The sequence below is a fragment of the Schistocerca americana genome, chromosome 4 (assembly GCF_021461395.2).
Source record: "Schistocerca americana isolate TAMUIC-IGC-003095 chromosome 4, iqSchAmer2.1, whole genome shotgun sequence".
NCBI lineage: Eukaryota > Metazoa > Arthropoda > Insecta > Orthoptera > Acrididae > Schistocerca > Schistocerca americana.
Window position 1 is genome coordinate 481,292,168 of NC_060122.1, and position 19,045 is coordinate 481,311,212.

Below are 19,045 nucleotides of genomic sequence, written 5' to 3' on the forward strand. Positions count from 1 at the left end.
GGGTGAGTCAGTAGGAAAGGTACATACTTTGAGAGGTGATAGTATTAGTGATTCTGGACAAAAAGCTTCATATGGATGTATGCCCTATCCCAAATGGTTTCAGAGATAGAACACATATAATATCACTTTTGTACATTTTTCTTGAATAACTCGAAAACCGTACCCTCCACCGAAAATGTGTTACAGCACAAAATTAAACTATATTAAATTTTCTACAAAAAAAGGCCGTATTCATTTTTTTCTCTAGATCTAATGGTTTGTGTGAAGAGAGCACAAGAATGTTGGAAAAACCCGCTCGATGTGCACGCGCTGTAGCTTACGTAGTTTTTGTAGGTCAGTTTGAGGTATCAGGTTGAGACGAACAGTTTGATATGGGACACTTGTGGTCTATCAAGTCGGGGAAACTACCTCAAATTGGCGGATTTTTGTGGTTTCTTCAAGGAATCAAGACTGCAGTGCTCCTTGGCAGGCCAGAGGCCATGGTTGATGAGTTTCAGGAACTGCAACTGTCTCACATCAAGTACATTGTAGAGTTTGGCGTTTTGTAGACATTTTATTTATTCTAGTAAATTTTGGCACTTGGACCATAATTTATACATTAGAAAGTATCGACGATAAGAAGATAACTGTGTGTCAGTCACTGGCAGCTTGTACACTATGTACTGATATGTCTGAAAAGAAAAATCCCACAAAAACTGTAAAAATAATAGATATAACACAGTGACTAATAACTGACAATAACGAACAAAGTAGAACAACATTTTATTGGTGGTCACATATAGTGTTGGTTTGCACAGCTCTTCCCTGCCTTATACACTTCCTTCAAGAGGCCTACTTTTTTCTGATGTTATTTCTGAAATCAGTGAAGGTATTTTAAATCTGTTTTCAGACTCCAAGGAAACGCATATTTTTGTCACAAATGCATTTAGTTTTATTGAAATAAAATAACAGTGGCCTTAATGGAACACACATACCGCTTCCCTTGCTTTCTCCATCTAAAAACAGTTAATTACAAAAGATTTTGAGGTTAGTACTTAATATTTTTGCTCACATGGGGGTGAAATCTACTACGTGACCCCAGCCTTAGCAACGTCTTTTCCTTTCTGTGCTGCATGTCTATCCTCTTGCTATTCTTTTTCCCCTCCCTTGGGGAACATGTCTGGGGTGTTTTTTGAATGTTCCGCACTGTCTGTAGCTGACATAAGAACTGTCACACCTCTGTTTTTCATTCCTGTCTCCATTCACCTTCTCCTATCTTTCCTCCTCTTTGGTGTTTGAGGCTCCTCTTTTTCTTCCTCCCTGTGTGCTCCTGAAGGCTGGTCCAAGTGTCTGACGTGTAACAGGTGACTGGGTAATACATAATTCCCAGCCACAGGTTGACAGTACAGGCCAGGCCCAGGGAGGGGTGATTGCCTGAGCTGCTTCCTCTCCAAGTTGCTGATTGGTTACTCTGTCAGGTGTTCGGGAGGTGTAACCTGAGGTGTTAAATGTGATACAAGGGGGTCCATCCCATTGTCAAGGGGCCCCCAGTTGGAAGGAGTGTGCCATCAGAGATGCTGGCAATCATTGGAGATTTTCTCGTAATGAGCCAATCGTCTTCACAATCAGCTGTTTACAAAACGTAAACAGAATGAGGCTAACGATTCAAAGACCCTCCCAGCTGCATCACGGTTCCTCGTGGTTTCACGTACTGAAGACAGTCAGTCCTTGGCAACGGTAAATCTGTTTATTATTCAGAAAGGTGTTGATGCAGTTGTCGGCCCTGTGAAATCCTGCTCTTGTTTATGGAATGGCACCTTGCTTTTGGAATCTACTTCTGATTCTCAAGTACAGCAACTGCTTGCCACTTCACTTGTCTATAGCTATCCTGTTCGTGTCAAGACCCACAGAACTCTGAATTCTTCCTGTGGGAGCTGCTCGATGGTCTGACTGAGGCCGAAATCCAAACATACCCCTCTGATCAGGGTGTCATTGCCGTCCATTGGGTGATGAAAAAGGTAGGTGCCTTCGTAGTGCCCACACACTCTCCTTTTTCTCTCTTCTGATAGAGAGGTGCTTCCTTCCTAGATCAAAGCAGGCTGTGAGGTTCTCACCGTCCGACTGTACATTCTGAACGTGTGCTGCTACAAATTTCATCGTTTAAACCACACTCAAATGTCTTGTCGACACCCGGCCAAATGTGTAACCTGTGGTAGGGGTATACTTGTCCGCCTCCTTCCTCCTGTATCAACTGTAATGGCAACCGTGCCACCTCCTCTTGAGATTGTCCTGTGTATCTCGATGAGTGGGAAGTCCAGGTGATCCAGGTAAAGGAAAAATTTCCTTACTCGCTCATTCGCAAGGTATTGGCTAGTCGCAAACCCTGCATTCTACCATCTGGCACTTGTAGTACTGTTCTTGTTACATCTCGCTCCGTGATGGACAAGGCCACACAGACACGCGACCTCAAATTCAGCTCTAAGGTTGGGAAATCGCCCAGTGTTGTGGTAGCATAACAGTCACCACATCCAGCTGTGCAACAAGCCATCACTCTCTCGCCTCACGGGGCAAAGTCACTACCTACGCAACCGGTAGGCTGGAAAGGACTGAAGAAATAATCCCATGAAGACTTCCTATGTCCCTCCAGCCAACCAACACCGGAGTCCTCCTCCACTAATCTGAAAGGCTCGAAGAAGTCTAACAAAGGCAAACAGTCTTCTCCTTCGCTGACTTGAAAATCCTCTTTGACAGTGTCGCCACATGATACCTTCACCTGGCCGGCCTTTGTGTTGCTGGTACACACCACCAACCACTTTTCTGTATTGGACTCTGCTGCCCTACAGCAGAAGGAGGCTGACACTTCTGTGGACCTCATGGAACAGGATCCTCGTGTGTCTGTTGCCTGTAGCAGCGAGTCTTTGCAGACTGTCACTCGGCAGCTGCCGAGATGACAAACCTTCATTTTTTCCTCGTAATGAGTCTCCTCCAACAGAACATTCACGGCCTTCGATCCAACAAAGAGGATTAATGGCGTCTTTTAGAATTGCAGTGTCCACTTGTACTCTGCCTTCAGGAGACAAAATTGCATCCTTACTACCACTTTCAGCTTTTGCATTTCTTCCTGGTCCATTTTGACCTTCCGCCCGAGATCGGCATTCCATCACATGGGGAGTCATGCTGCTCAAACGGGATGATGTAAATAGTCAACCCATCTCCCTGATACCTGTCTTCAAGCTGTTGCAGCTCGCCTTTTCCTTCCTCATTTGACCTTTTCCCTTTGTACCATTTACATCCCTCCATTATTCGATGTCGCCAGAACTACCTTCCTCCAGCTTACTGGGCAGCTACCTCAACCATTTCTGCTGCTCGGTGACTTTAATGCTCATCATCCCATTTGGGGTTCTCCCAGAACCTGTTGGAGAGGTGCCCTCGTGGCTGACTTTTTTTAATCAACTTAACCTTTCCTGCCTTAACATAGGAGCACCCACATTCCTTTCAGACTCCTTGCACACCTATTCCCATTTGGACCTATCCTTATGCACTGCACATCTTGCCCATTGTCTTACATGGTCCATTCTTCCTGACACTTACTCGAGCGACCATTTCCCATGTGCTATCCATTTGCTGACTTTACCCCACCTCCATGCACACCCAAATGGCAGCTTATTAAGGCTGAGTGGAGGCTTTACTTCTCCCTGGCGAACTTTGGCGAACATGATTTCCCCAGTTGTGATGGCCAGGTAGAATACCGGACAAATGTTATCCTTACCGCTGCCGAACGTTCCATTCCTTGCTCTTCCTCTTTATCACGCCGTGTCCCTGTCCCTTGGTGGACTGAGGAGTGCACGATGCAATTCGTGCGCAGAGAAATGCTCTCTGCATTTTTAACTGTCATCCTACAATGGCAAAATGCATTCATTATAAACAGATGCGTGAACAGTGTAGTCACGTTCTTCGGGATTACAAAAACGGTAGCTGGATTTCATTCACTAGTTCTTTTAACAGTTCCTCCCCCTCCTCCTCTCCCAACGACTCTCTGGGACCAAGATCCATTCCCCAATTTCCGGCCTGATAGTAGCAGACAGTGTCGTCGTTGACCCTATAGCTGTCTCCCAACACCTTGGGCTGCCAGTTTGCGGAAATATTGAGATCCTTCCACTATCACCCTGCTTTCCTCCATTGCAAACGAGTGGAGGTGGCTCAGGCGATACCCTTCTCTTCTCAGAATCTGAGTGCTACATTGGTGCCTTCACTATGAGGGTGCTAGATCATGCTCTCACTTCATCCTGATCCTCCGCCCAGGGCCAGACACTGTTCATATTCAGATGTTGCACTTTTCTCTTGTGGGCAAGCACTTTCTGCTTAATGTGTACCATCACATCTGGGCAGAGGGCACATTTCCAGATGCTGGCACGAAGCCATTGTCATACCCTTATCTAAGCCTGGTAAGGACAAACACCTTCCTTCTAGAAACCATATCTCTCTCACCAGCTGTGTTTGGAAGATGATGGAACGTATGACTCATGCCCGACTGGTATGGTGGCTCAAATCTTGTAGTTTACTAACCACTTCACAGTGTGGATTTAGAGTGCGCTGTTTTGCAGTTGACCATCTCGTGACTTTGTCCACCCATGGCATGAATGGTTTTCTACGGAAATCCCAGACTGTGTCCGTGATTTTTGATTTGGAGAAAGCCTAAGACACCTGCTGAGGAACTGGTACCTTCCACACACTCTACCCATGGAGCTACCGTGGATGCCTGCCCTGTTCCCTTTAGGAATTTTAAAGGACAGAGTTTTCAAAGTATGTATGGGTTCTGCCTTGTTGGACACCTTTATCCAAGAAAACGTTGTGCCTCGCAGTTCCGTCCTGATAGTCATCCTCTTGGATATCGCCATTAACCCTAAAATGGCCTGCCTCCCATTGGGCATCTCCGAATCCCATTTCATTGATGATTTTGTCATTTATTGTAGTTCTTCACGGGCTTATTGCATTGAGCAGCATCTTCAGTGATGTCTCAAGGTTCTTCACTCATCGAACATTGATAATGGCTTTCGTTTTTCTACTGACTAAACCAGCGCAATTTGTTTCTCCCATCATTCATGCATCTTGGCCCTGTTGCTCTTCCATTCATTGAAACTACAAAATTCCTGGGGCTCCTGCTCAATAGGAAACACTCTTGGTCCTCCCATATGTCTTACCTGGCAGCCCACCGTAAGCGGTCCCTCAATGTCCCCCATGTCCTCAATGGTACTTAATGGGGTGCAGATCAGACCACCCTCCTCTGTTTGTACTGGTCCCTTGTCTGTTTGAAAATAGACTATATGTGCTTTGTTTACGCATCTGCACGTCCATTCCTCTTACCTCTTAGCCGTCTCTCTAGTATCCACCACCGTGGCCTACATTTGGCCACTGGTGTCTTTTTACACTAGCCCCGTTGAGAGTCTGTATGCAGAAGCTGCTGAACTACTGCTGTCATATCACCGTGACTTTCTCACCAGCAGGGATGTATGCTGTTTGTCTGCCATGTGTGGCCACCCATCCTAAGCAGCCTCTTTTGATGACTCCTTTGATCACCGGTATGGGGTGCATCCCTCTTCTCTCTGTTACCTCCTGGGGTTTGCTTCCAGCTCTTGCTCCAGCATATTAAATTCATGCTCCCTGTGACTTTCCCGGAGTGTGGGAACCCTTCACCGCCTTGGCTTCATGTGGCGGCCCGTGTTCACCTTGGCCTTCATTTGCTACCTAAGGACACTACACCAGCCTCGTTCTATCGCCTTCAGTTTCACGACCTTCGCGTGGAATTTCGTGATAGTACCTTTGTGTACTCTGATGGCTCTTGGACTGACCTTGGTGTCAGGTGTGCCTTCTTCGTTGGCTCCGACATTTTTCAGTTTTGGCTTCCAGTACTGCTCAGTATTTATAGCAGAGCTCTTCAAGCTGTGTCAGGTGACAGAGTACACCCGGCGACACAGGCTTTTCCATTGTGTCATCTGCTCACTGTCTCTCTCTCAGCACCCTTCAAAGTCTCTGTGCGCTGTGCACCGTCCATCACTTAGTGCAGCGGGTCCAGGAAAGCTTTCACTTACTCACCCTTGATGGAACCACTGTGATATTTATGTTGGTTCCTGGTCATGTCAGTCTGACAGGAAACAAGGCTACTGATGCTGCTGCCCAGGCTGCAGTCCTTGTACTTCAGCCCGTTAGTTCTTACATTCCCTCTGATGGTCTCTGTGTTGCCGTCTGTCAGGAAGTAGTGTCGCTTTGGCATCACCACTGGTCCTCCCATCATGGGAATAAGCTCTGGGTTATTAAGCCTCTTCCAGCAGCTTGACAACCTCCTCTCGGCCCTCCCACCGTGAGGAGGTCATTTTAACTAGGTTGCGTATTAGGCACTGCATTTTTAGCCATCACCATGTAAGTGGTACTACCCCATCACTTCGTGCACATTGCGCCCAACTATTAACTGTCAACCATTTCCTGATGGAATGCCCCTATTTTTTACATCCCCATTTGGGTTTGCCGTCTGAGTTATTGGCCATCCTAGTGAATAAACCTGGGCTGTCGACCATGTTTTATGTTTTATCAGTCGTAACATGGTGAAGGCTATTTAATTTTTAGTTCTAGACCTCCATTTCTGTACTAGATATTTTATAGACCTTTCTCCACATCCCTGTTTTTAGCTGTCTTCTCTTCCATCATTGGGGATTGACTTGTAGCCATTTTTAATTCCTCTCTTTGTCTTTGTGTTTCACAGTTTTGAATGGGTGTGTATGACCCTAGTCGCTTTTCCGCTATAAAACAAAATGGGGATGAGATACAGAAGTTGTTACATTTTTTGTCAACTTATGTCTTCACTTAGCCTTGAGATATCAAAATTTGTCAGTGAAAAATGGTAAAACTTGTCTGGAATACCGGGAAATATCAGGGAATTTCACTTGGGGATAGTCGTGGCAACCCTCAAAATAATGTGTGTATGTTGCAGAAAAGGTCTGTAAAATTTAAACTTTTTTCTTGCATTGTAATCAGGTAAAGGTGGATAATGAAGATTCTGTAAGGGAAACAAGAAAAAGTTAATGACAGCTTTATGTGAGCCCTAACCCTTAAGTTAGGGAAATAATAAAATTTAAATTTGTAGTAATATAAATATCCGTGTAGCATGCCCAGAGTAAAAACAATTAAAGACCTGTCAAGTTCATCGTTGTTCCATGTATTGTTGTTTAGCCATTTGAAGCAACATTTGTTAGAGCTTTATTTTTAAAAAAGTATAAGATCTGTCTAGAAAGAAAAAACACTCTCTAACATTTTTCTGTTGAAAAGTATGATAGTAGGCATTATGTTAAACAAGAATTAAGGTGACATCTTGGATATTCGGGAATCCAGCTGGATATTCGCATCGTTCTTGCACGATATGTCAACAGCATGCCTCGCTGTCTTCTTCAGGTGCTAGAATTACAAAAATTAAGGTGATGAAACTTGTAATTTTGGCGGGAAAGAAATTCTAAAATATTCATAAAAGTATTCAGAAATGACTTGCACTATGATTTGTAAATATTTGTAAGCATAATTCCACCTTCTTTCTTTCTTTCTTTCTTTCTTTCTTTCCTTTTTATATATTCCCTTCAGCTCTTCAGTGACACCAAACTGAATAAAACTTATTCATAAATAAAAACGTTACTAAGGTTGCAAACTTATAAGTCACATTGTCTATCAATGCCAGTTTTTGAAAATGACACAAATTTCTAAATTGCCTCCTAACAGTAGTTTGAATCAAAACAGTCTGGAAGTGTTATTAACACTCTTTCATTATGTAATTTCTTACGCCAAATTTTCACAAACATCTTAGATGTGAGGGCAATGGCTACTGGATAAATTTCACTTAAAATAGACCATAAATGATATACTACTTGCATTTTCACTTTTCAATTTTTTATGGTCAGCGGTTGCCTACAGTATCAAAATTTGATGAGCATATTTAAAACCGTAATTATACAAGAAGTTAGATCTGTGCATACCATAAAAATCTGTGGCCAACTCTCACTCCCTTTATCTGTTATCATTTCAAGCAATATGGCAACAGAATGCAAGTAGCAAAATTTTCCAGCAGTAATTTTAAGAGTGTAATAAGTTGAAGTGCACTTTACCTTAAATTTATGCGTAGTGGGCATCCAAAGAAGCTTAAACATGGGATGCCTGTTAGTAGTGGTTCAGTTTTTATGATGATGTAGGCCATGATTAAATGGTACTCCACTAAATTTGTAGTTATTATCAAAGAAACATTTACGACAAAGTCTTGCGTTGAGTCACAAAATTTCATCCCTTTATACAAATAACTGTTCATAAGAATCCTGTCTTCCTGGATGGATGTTCCTGTCATGCAATTTGCTGTGTTCGAGGTTGGTGTCTGAAAAGTGTGGATTAGCTCCAATGCTCATTCTGTTCTGCTCCACAGTATTCCTTGAACATTATCAAGTATTCCTGGATTGTTTTAAGACAGGATCTTGTGCAAATTTCATCTTATACCATTGAAATGCCAACACAATAAAGGATACAAAATTCTTCTGGAAACAATTATATTATATTTGTGCACTCATTCCGTGTAAAATCACAAGTGTAAGATAACCTAAAGGTGCCGTAATACTATTTTAATCTCCATTCTTGTTTGATTTCAGTAGTTAATTATGAATTTATAGCATGTAGAACATTTGCAAAATTGAAATTCAAGAATGTTATCTTTAATTCTTGGTAATCCAGTTCACTGTGTGCCCCAACATTTGTACCTAAACAAAGCTGTATGTTGTGAAAATAATTCAACAAAAAAATTGGGATTGATTGTTCTGTTGCTGTAAACATGCCATATAGTGTATTACAATTAAAATTACCATAAGGACATTTACTCTTCACTTACTATTATACATAACTAAATGTCGTATCTATATTAAATTGCAGGCTGTGAACCGGATTGAAATGTCTCAGAAGCAGTACAGAGCAAGAGAAGAAAGTTACGCGTCTGTACTCCAAACCGTTCAAAATCAGGAAAAAAAACACAGAGGAGAAATAGATTCAACAATGAAGTTAATAGAGGAAGCTGGTTTTTCTGAATTTTTAAAGGAGGAAATACTAGTAAATGACTTAATGGTAGGGAAACTGCAGTTTTCTACTAGCCATCTAACAAATTTATTTTTGGACATGTAGCACTGTTATATATTCTTTAAAACTGAACTAGTTTATTGATCACAGAAACTTTCCACTGTAACAACATAGATATATGATGACAGTGCAGTAGTAAAATCCTAGCAAGTGTTCTCCCCTCTCCCCCCCGCCCCTTATAAAAAAGCACATAGACTTTTTTCGATCAGATGTGTTGGTAATTTTTTTTACAATTGTATTGACCAACTAGGATCATGTTACCAACTTCAGTTCCTCTTCTTCCTTTGATGTTGTTGTTGTTTCCTATTTTTTCCAGTATTCCCTCATTTTTCTCCCCATGAAGTCTCATCCTTTCTTCTGTCCATGTTGTTTCCGATTTATTTCTTCTGCTTTGAAAGCCTTCCAAATTTAGTATTTTATTTTTAAAGTGGTTTCTTTCTGCTATTTCTGATCATTTGAAGTTGTTTCTTTCTAGATCTTTCCTTACTTCTGTAATCCATGCCATTGTAGATTTCTTCTTCCAGAAATATAGGTGTATTTGTTTTGTTAGTCTATTTCCGTCCGTTCGGTAGAGGTGTCCGAAAAACGTTAATATTCGTTTGGCCATTACTTCAGATATTTTCTCCATGTTTTTGTAGATCTTCTCATTACTTCTTATTTTCCAACCATTTGCAGTTTTTATTGTACCCATTATTTTTCTAAAGGAATTTAAGGAGCTGGGGCCTGGATAAACTGAAAGAACCAGAGGTTATACAGAGTTTCAGGGAGAGTGTAAGGGAACAAATGACAGGAATGGGGGACAGAAATACAGTAGAAGAAGAATGGGTAGCTTTGAGGGATGAAGTAGTGAAGGCAGCAGAGGATCAAGTAGGTAAAAAGATGAGGGCTAGTAGAAATCCTTGGATAACAGAAGTAATATTGAATTTAATTGATGAAAGGAGAAAATATAAAAATGCAGTAAATGAAGCAGGCAAAAAGGAATACAAACGTCTCAAAAATGAGATCGACAGGAAGTGCAAAAGGGCTAAGCAGGGATGGCTAGAGGACAAATGTAAGGATGTAGAGGCTTATCTCACAAGGTGTAAGATAGATACTGCCTACAGGAAAATTAAAGAGACCTTCGGAGAAAAGAGAACCACTTGTATGAATATCAAGAGCTCAGATGGAAACCCAGTTCTAAGCAAAGAAGGGAAAGCACAAAGGTGGAACGAGTATATAGAGGGTCTATAGAAGGGCGATGTACTGGAGGACAATATTATGGAAATGGAAGAGGATGTAGATGAAGATGAAATGGGAGATACGATACTGCGTGAAGAGTTTGACAGAGCACTGAAAGACCTGAATCGAAACAAGGCTCCGGGAGTAGACAGCATTCCATTAGAACTACTGATGGCCTTGGGAGAACCAGTCCTGAGAAAACTTTACCATCTGGTGAGCAAGATGTACGAGACAGGTGAAATACCCTCAGACTTCAAGAAGAATATAATAATTCCAATCGCAAAGAAAGCAGGTGTTGACAGATGTGAACGTTACCGAACTATCAGTTTAATAAGTCAGAGCTGCAAAATACTAGCACAAATTCTTTACAGACGAATGGAAAAACTGGTAGAAGCCGACCTTGGGGAAGATCAGTTTGGATTCCGTAGAAATATTGGAACACGTGAGGCAATACTGACTGTACGACTTATCTTAGAAGAAAGATTAAGGAAAGGCAAACCTACACTTCTAGCATTTGTAGACATAGAGAAAGCTTTTGACAATGTTGACTGGAATACTCTTTCAACTTCTAAAGGTGGCAGGGGTAAAATACAGGGAGCGAAAGGCTATTTACTATATGTACAGAAACCAGATGGCAAAGAGTCGAGGGGCATGAAAGGGAAGCAGTGGTTGGGAAGGGAGTGAGACAGGGTTGTAGCCTCTACCCGATGTTATTCGATCTGTATATTGAGCAAGCAGTAAAGGAAGCAAGAGAAAAATTTGGAGTAGGTATTAAAATCCATGGAGAAGAGAAAAAATTTTTGAGGTTCGCCGATGACATTGTAATTCTGTCAGAGACAGCAAAGGGCTTGGAAGAGCAGTTGAACGGAATGGACAGTGTCTTGAAAGGAGGATATAAGATGAACATCAACAAAAGCAAAACGAGGATAATGGAATGTAGTCGAATTAAATTGGGCGCATTGCTGAGGGAATTAGATTTGGAAATGAGACGCTTAACGTAGTAAAGGAGTTTTGCTATTTGGGGAGCAAAATAACTGATGATGGTCGAAGTAGAGAGGATATAAAATGTAGACTGGCAATGGCAAGGGAAGAATTTCTGAAGAAGAGAAATATGTTAACATCGAGTATAGATTTAAGTCTCAGGAAGTCGTTTCTGAAAGTATTTGTATGGAGTGTAGCCATGTATGGAAGTGAAACATGGACGATAAGTAGTATAGACAAGAAGAGCATAAAAGCTTTTGAAATGTGGTGATACAGAAGAATGCTGAAGATTAGATGGGTAGATCACATAACTAATGAGGAGGTATTGAATAGAATTGGGGAGAAGAGGAGTTTGTGGCACAACTTGACAAAAAGAAGGGACTGGTTAGTAGGACATGTTCTGAGGCATCAAGGGATCACAAATTTAGCAATGGAGGGCAAAAATTGTAGAGGGGGACCAAGAGATGAATACACTAAGCAGATTCAGAAGGATGTAGGTTGCAGTAAGTATTGGGAGACGAGGAAGCTTGCACAGGAAAGGGTAGCATGGAGGGCTGCATCAAACCATTCTCAGGGCTGAAGACAACAACAACAACAACAACAACATTTTTCTAAAATCCTTCTTTCCAGTATCTCTAGTTTGTCTATCGTACAGTTCATTGTTAGGCATTCAGATCCATATAAACATTCTGGTCATACCACTGTGTTGTAGTGTTTTAGTTTAATTTTTCTGGATATACATTTCTTGTTGTAAATATTTTTGGTCAGACAATATGCACTTTTCATTTTGTTAATTCTTACATCTAGTGCAGATTTTTCTAGTCCAATCTGTTGTATAGTTGGTGATAATTATTGCCTCAAGTTTTTCCTTCTGTTCGTTCCTCCTTCATTCACAAAAAAATAATAAAACCCAGTGAATCGGTTGATGTTTTTGTAGCATTAGTCTCTTCACCTTAGTAACTCCAACCATTAATTTTCCTTGGTAAGAATGTTGGGAAGAGGTTATACTTACAAAGCAGGTAGATGAGCACTTAACCATGTTGGAAAACTTGGTAGTGTTTTCTTATCACTCCTTTTTCTTTTTTTCAGATTGAAAGAGAGAATGCAGAGATAAAGTCACGGCATCTGAAGAAGTTAATCACTCTGCAGCAGAATGAAATGGAAGGACATTATATAATGTTTAAGACTATCTGCTGCATGATGAAAGACTACTACCTCATGCTTAAAGGTTTTGGGAAAGAAACCAATGCAATGAAAGAAAGCTATCAGGTAGAATAATAATTACCACTGTCTGTAGAAAATGTGCATGTGTGTGTGCACGTGGAGGGGGTGAGGTGTATGGTGAAAATCCATAAACCACTAAACTGTAAAAGAATATTTCCATTAAATTAGATCTTGAGTTATCATAATTAAAGCCTGGATTTCTATTCACAATAAAATAGTAAAGTAAGCAAGCAAATCAGCAGAACAATGGTAAAAAAGCTTCGAAATAAACAAAAGTGAATACACGCAGTTATGAAAGTTTCATAGCCCTCTCACCTTATTGAAGGGTGTTACAGTACACAAAGAGAGCCTCCAGAGATTTTCATGTGTAAAAACAAAACTCCTGCTTCTCAGTGAAGAACAGCTTGTGCAGTGAACACGTTCTTTAGATGTCACACGGCATGTCAGGTGCATGTGGAAAGTGCTAGAGCTCTTCTTTGGTGAATTCTTCTTCAGTATTTGCTTGGTCATCAGAAAGACATTTAAAAATTTGACACAGCTTCCCAAACACAAGTTTTTCAACCCCGCGAGTTTCTGACGACAGTGTTAATAAAATTTTGTCTATCAGAGAGGATGAATGTTCCAGGGAATTAGTTAAAGCTTCCAGCTGCTGTAAAACATCGGGTATTTTGGAGAAAATTATTATGGATGTACTGTATCTATCCTTGTATGCCCATTTTAGTAAAACGTTTGTGGACTGTGGCAATACTGACTGCCCCTTCTGCATTTAGGGTATTTAAAACATTTTTCACTGCACTGAAATGTTCGTCATACTATGATGTACCCTGTAACCACATTCCCCACCTAGTTAAAACTGACTATGGAGATAAAGCCAAATTTGAACAGAGTTCACAGAATTTGTGAATTATAATTGGTGACTTGACAAACACTTTCTTCACACTAGAAACAAGATGATCCATGTTGTTATACTGAGTCTGACAGTTTTAACGACACGATGTAACCCATGAACAAGGCAGATGAGGTGAACTAATTTAGAGTAAAGGCCTTTTAATCCAGTTCCTGCTTTAATGGTATATGGAGCAGAATCACTGAGAAATAACTGTCATACCATACCCCTTCTGGCCACAGGAAAGCTAACAAGTTACTGAAAAATTTGGTGAGAGTGGAGTGATTTACTCAACACAGTATTTGTATATACAGAAGAAATTATCTGCTCTCCGATTTCATTGGACCAGGTGCAGCATTACACAGGCACTGCCCTGATGCATCGGGGCTTTCATCAGTAGATATCTGTGTGTTTTCATGCTTCATTCTATTGCAAATACAGGGTTTACATAAAGTCTGGAAACACTTTCAGTTATTTAAGAACCAAACATTGTACAGATATCGTATATATGTCATTTTGAAGAGAAACCCTGAAAGTTCTTTTTCATGTATACTGCCACAGCATAGTTCGGTAATTTGCTGATAGTCAGCGCTAGTCGCAAATATGGCGAGTTCAGGTGCGGAGTGAGCTTTCTGTGTGTTGGAGTTTGACAAAAGCAAGTGTGCTACAGCTGTTCGATGGATGTTTAGAGGCAAGTACCGTAAGAAGCCACCAACAAGGAAGGCCATTTACCATTGACACAACAAATTCGTTAAGACTGGTTGCTTGTGCCTGTCAAAGAGAAGCAGATGTCAAAGTGTGAACAAAGTGAATGTGGAGCGCATATGAGAGACATTCATAAGGAGTACAAAGAAATCAGTGTCTCATGCAGCCCGTGAACTCAAAATGGCTCCAATGACAGTGTGGAAAGTCCTGCAGTCGTGAAGTTCGTGGGTACCTGGACACGGAGCTGCGGCATCAATGGATCGGCCGTGCTACAAAAGGGAACAGCTGTTTCATGAAATGACCTAATGGCCTCCCCAATCACCAGATCTCACTCCGTGTGACATTTTTCTGTGAGGACACATTTAAGGTCTGGTGTATGCACCCCCTCTACCATGTGATGTAGCAGAGCTCTGGGAGAGAATACAGCAAGCGACTGCCACAGTCAACAATGCCATGCTGCGACGGGTATGCCAAGAATTAGATTACCATATTGACGTCTGCCGGGTCACTCATGGTTTGCATATTGAATGTTTGTAAAAAACAAGTTCATGGTTTCTCTTCAAAATGCAATATGTATGACGTCTGTACAATGTTTAGTTCTTGTGCAATAAATAATTGGAAGTGTTCCTGGAAGTTATGTACACCCTTTATTATAAATTACTTCTTGAAAAACTGTGCCATACATTTCTTGCACAATGTAGAGTCTTCTGGTATCATTTTGTTTGTGTTATTTTTCTGACACTATATGAAGCTGCACATTATTCAGTGTCCACAACAGAATGTTGGAACCCACTAATGTCAAGCACAGGCCTTTAAAAAATGTCACTACAACTCGATTGTTTGCCAACACTGCTTTTACTCAGTTGCTGGTTTAAATCTGATTTATTCTTAAACCTCTCATTATGCCGTGTGATGTTAAAGTGCTGCACATTGTCATATTTTTTCTTCGCAGAAACACAGTTTTTCACACACCAAACAATGTAACCCACTGCTGTCTTCACTGAAAATTTTTCTTTCAAATTTGTTAACGCATTCATGGAAGAAAGGCGTTTGAGACCCTTTTGCGGGTAGTGTTCCTTAATTAGAACAGTGAGCAATCTTGCACACTTAAACTAATGGACGTTACACAACAAATTGCAGCCTGGAACGTGGTAATTCACTGTCCATATGTGGCTCACTCTGATGCAATAACTAACTGATGAAGTGGTAACTCATTTGCCCAATCGCAGCAAGTTTTTATCCTTGCAGTATTATTTCACGTCTTGGCTGTACCTTTGCATTGCTTTCTGTTGCAGTTGTCTGAAGTTAATTTTTATAAGGCAACAAAAAAAAAATCACTGATTGACAAATGATGGCTAGGAGTGAAATATGTACTTGTACTTTTAAAATCTCAGTTGTCAATAAAATGCACTGTTTTAATTTTAAAAAATTGGCAAAGTGTGAGCAAGACTGACAGACTGGGGGTTCTGTACAAACTCAATTATCTATATAGATAGTTCATCCATCCCGGAAATTGAAATCTCAATGATTTTTGCTGATATCAATACTGACAAGATATTGGTCCCAGTAATTCAAAGACCATATCAAAATCTCGCAGAAAAGGAGAGGAGCAAAGACTGTGGGTGCTTCAGTTTAATGATGGCTGTGTCGTGCTGGAGTGAGAAAGAGAAGAGGTGTTACTGGGTGAAGAATAGTGGCTAATGAAGATTGAGGCGTTGGGGGGGGGGGGGGGTTGTTACAAAAAATGTAGGATATATTGCAGGGAGAGTTCCCACCTGCGCAGTTCAGAAAGACTTATGTCTCTAGGAAGGATCCAGATGCCACAGGCTGTGAAGCAGTCATTGAAGTGAAGAATGTTGTGTTGGGTCATGTGCTCAGCATCTGGGTGGTCCAGCTGTTTCTTGGCTACAGTCTATTCACGCTGACACACAGCTTGTTGGTTCTCGTGCCCTCATAAAATACAGCACACTGGTTGCAGCTTAGCTTGTAGACCACAACTGCTTTCAGAGGTAGCCCTCCCTTTACTGGCATAGGTGATGCTTGTGACAGGACTGCAGTATGTGGTGTTGGTGGTGGTGGTGGTGGTGGTGGTGGTAGTGGGTGTATGGGACAGGTCTTGCATGTAGGTCTATTGAAGGGTTACGGGCTATGAGGCAAGGAGTTCGGAGCAGGGGTAGAGTAGGGAGGGATGGATGATGATATTGTGTAGATTTGGTAGGTGATGGAATACCACTGGGGGAGGGGTGGGAAGGAGACTCTTCATTTTAGGGCATGATGAGAGGTAGTCAAAACCCTGGTGGCGGATGTGATTCATTTGCTCCAGTTGTGGGTGATACTGAGTCACAAAGGAAATTCTCCTTTGTGGCTGGATGTTCAGTCTTTCAGAGGTGTTAGTGACTGTAGAAATAAGGCATGAGAGGTCTGTTTCTGTACAAAGTTGGGTCAGTGATTTCAATCTGTGAAGGACTCAGTGAGACCCTTCATATGTTTAGAGAGGGACTGCTCGTCACTACAGATGTGATGGCCACGAGTGGCTAGGCTGTATGGTATTGAATGAGTGGCAGCTGTCGAAGTGGAGGTGTTGCTGGTAATTGGCAGGTTTGATATGGATGGGGATACTGATCTAGCCATCTTTGAGTTAGAGGTCATCAATGAAGAAGGTGGCTTGTCGGGTTCAGGAGGACCAGATGAAGTGAATGGGGGAGAATGTGTTGAGGCCCTGGAGGAATGTGGGTACGTGGTCCTCACCCTCGATCCAGGATTTGAAGATACCATCAGTGAATCTGAACCAGGTGAGGGGTTTGGGAACCTGGGTGTTTAAGGATGATTCCTCTAGATGGCCTGTGAATAGGTTGACATAAGATTGGGCCATCTGCATCTACATGGATACTCTGCAAATCACATTTAAGTGCCTGGCAGAGGGTTCATCGAATCACCTTCACAATAATTCTCTATTATTCCAATCTTGTACAACGTGCATAAAAAATTAACACCTGTATCTTCCCATGTGATCTCCAATTTCCAATCTTAGTAACTGCCCTTCAACTACTTATACCCTTTCCTGTTCCCACTCTAGCATGACACAGCCTTCTACCAACACATCCACAGTCGTTTTACTTCTCTCCTTTACCATGTGTGCGTGTGTGTCTTTCTTTCCTTCCTTCAAAATAAGGTCTTTTGGCCAAAATTTTGCTTGCTTAGGAGTGTTTTTGTTTTGCCTGTCTGATTCAACATATTCACTGTATGGCAAATAGCAGTCTGTCCTTTCCATAACAATGTCTTTAGTCTATCCCCAGCTTTCCACTGTTCGATTTTGTCTCTACTGTAGTTCTTCAGATTAGCCTGTACATGCAAAAAGAAACAATCAGGGCAGTTTAGTGTATATATGTGCAGAGAGAGAAACTTTAATAAAAAATTTTTTTATTTATTAACTAAAATTTAACTACAACTTAAGTTTTATATGTGTGCTTAGTAGTGTTAGTGTATTATGCTTTCTATGTATAGTGAATGTAGTGGTTTCAGTAAATGAGTTTGCAAGTATCAAAATATGGCATAAATGTCCATATCCTTAAGTGACTTTGAAGCTTAAAATTTTTACACCTTCAAGGGACCATGGGCCTTAATATGTGACATAAATTTGAATTAGATATGCCTACTGTTTTTGAGAAAAAGGGCTAGACAGACAGGCAGACAACAAAGCAATCCTCTAAGAGTTCAGATTTTACAGATTGAGGCATGGAGCCCTCATGATAAAATAAGTAAGCAAAAACAATTTCTTGCAAAATAAACATAAATAAGCACAGACAAGCATAGTTCAAATTGCTTATATAGGCGTCTCTTAGGAAATATAAACTTTCTGCTTATCCCTAAATGTGTGAAAGAAATTACGCATTTTGCTTCAAAATCATATTAAATGCAGTGTGAACTCTTACACTTTTGAAAACACATGCTCAATAACATTGGGCATGGTATTGTCATGCTCATGGCTTAACATAACCATTAAAATTGAACTGTCAACCGTTGAATAAAAACATTACTTGCAGTATGTTAAATCACATTACCGTGTGTGTGTGTGTGTGTGTGTGTGTGTGTGTGTGTGTGTGTGTGTGTGTTTTTGTCAAAGTGACAAATGTTGTTGGTTCAACATCAGATTATTTTTATTTGTACGTGTCAGGCATGTTACTCTTTTTTACTGCTTGAGGTCTGGTGTTCCTGTTCCATACTGCTGCAGCATATTTAAGATATCAAATACGACAGCTGTAATGTCTTGGCAGTCATTATGTGTTTTTCTCTTTTTTAAAAAGGAGAAAATACCCTTAGAGTACAAAAAGAAAGTTGCTCCTACTACAGATGTAAAATCCATATCATAAACTGAATTGGAGAAATATGTCACACTCTTAATTTTGGAGTTCTGCATTTTGGTTTCTGGAGGCAGATAAAAGTGGAAACATTTTAAAATTCAATCAAGGAAGGAAAGAAAAAGGCAGTAGACTTTAGAGACATTAAGTAAAAACGGAGTCAGTATATAAAATAGAGCTAGCATAAAAGAAAATATATTATTTGCATTTTCTGTTGATCATGTTTGTGATGCAGGTTTATTTCCTCACTAAGCTTATGAGTGTATATTGACCACTTAGAACAGATCCGAGCTCCAATACTGCACATTTGTTGACTTAGTCTGGGGGTCTTTTGATTATTTATTCGCTTTGACTCTTTACTTCATTTTCCTTGTTTTAAATTTCTGTGTCTACAAAAAGCAAAGACTGAAATTTAAAATTTACAGTACAAGACTGAAGAGTGCCTATTTAAGTGCTACAAAGGCAAAATTCAGTATGTGGTAGACTCAGAAAGGGGAAAGATGGGCACCCTTAAATTATCAGAATTTTCATGCAGTTTATTTTC

The 19,045-nt window shown here is 40.8% G+C and overlaps 1 protein-coding gene across 1 annotated transcript in view; it reads left to right on the plus strand.

Annotated features, from left to right (window-relative positions):
• The window catches only part of LOC124613081 (kinesin-like protein KIP1), a 132,575-nt gene that overhangs the window by 82,440 nt on the left and 31,090 nt on the right, over positions 1–19,045 (plus strand). Inside the window, exons 9-10 of the mRNA XM_047141667.1 lie at positions 8,929–9,117; positions 12,418–12,597. Coding sequence (XP_046997623.1) covers positions 8,929–9,117; positions 12,418–12,597 — 369 coding nt within the window. The remainder of the gene's footprint in view (positions 1–8,928; positions 9,118–12,417; positions 12,598–19,045) is intronic.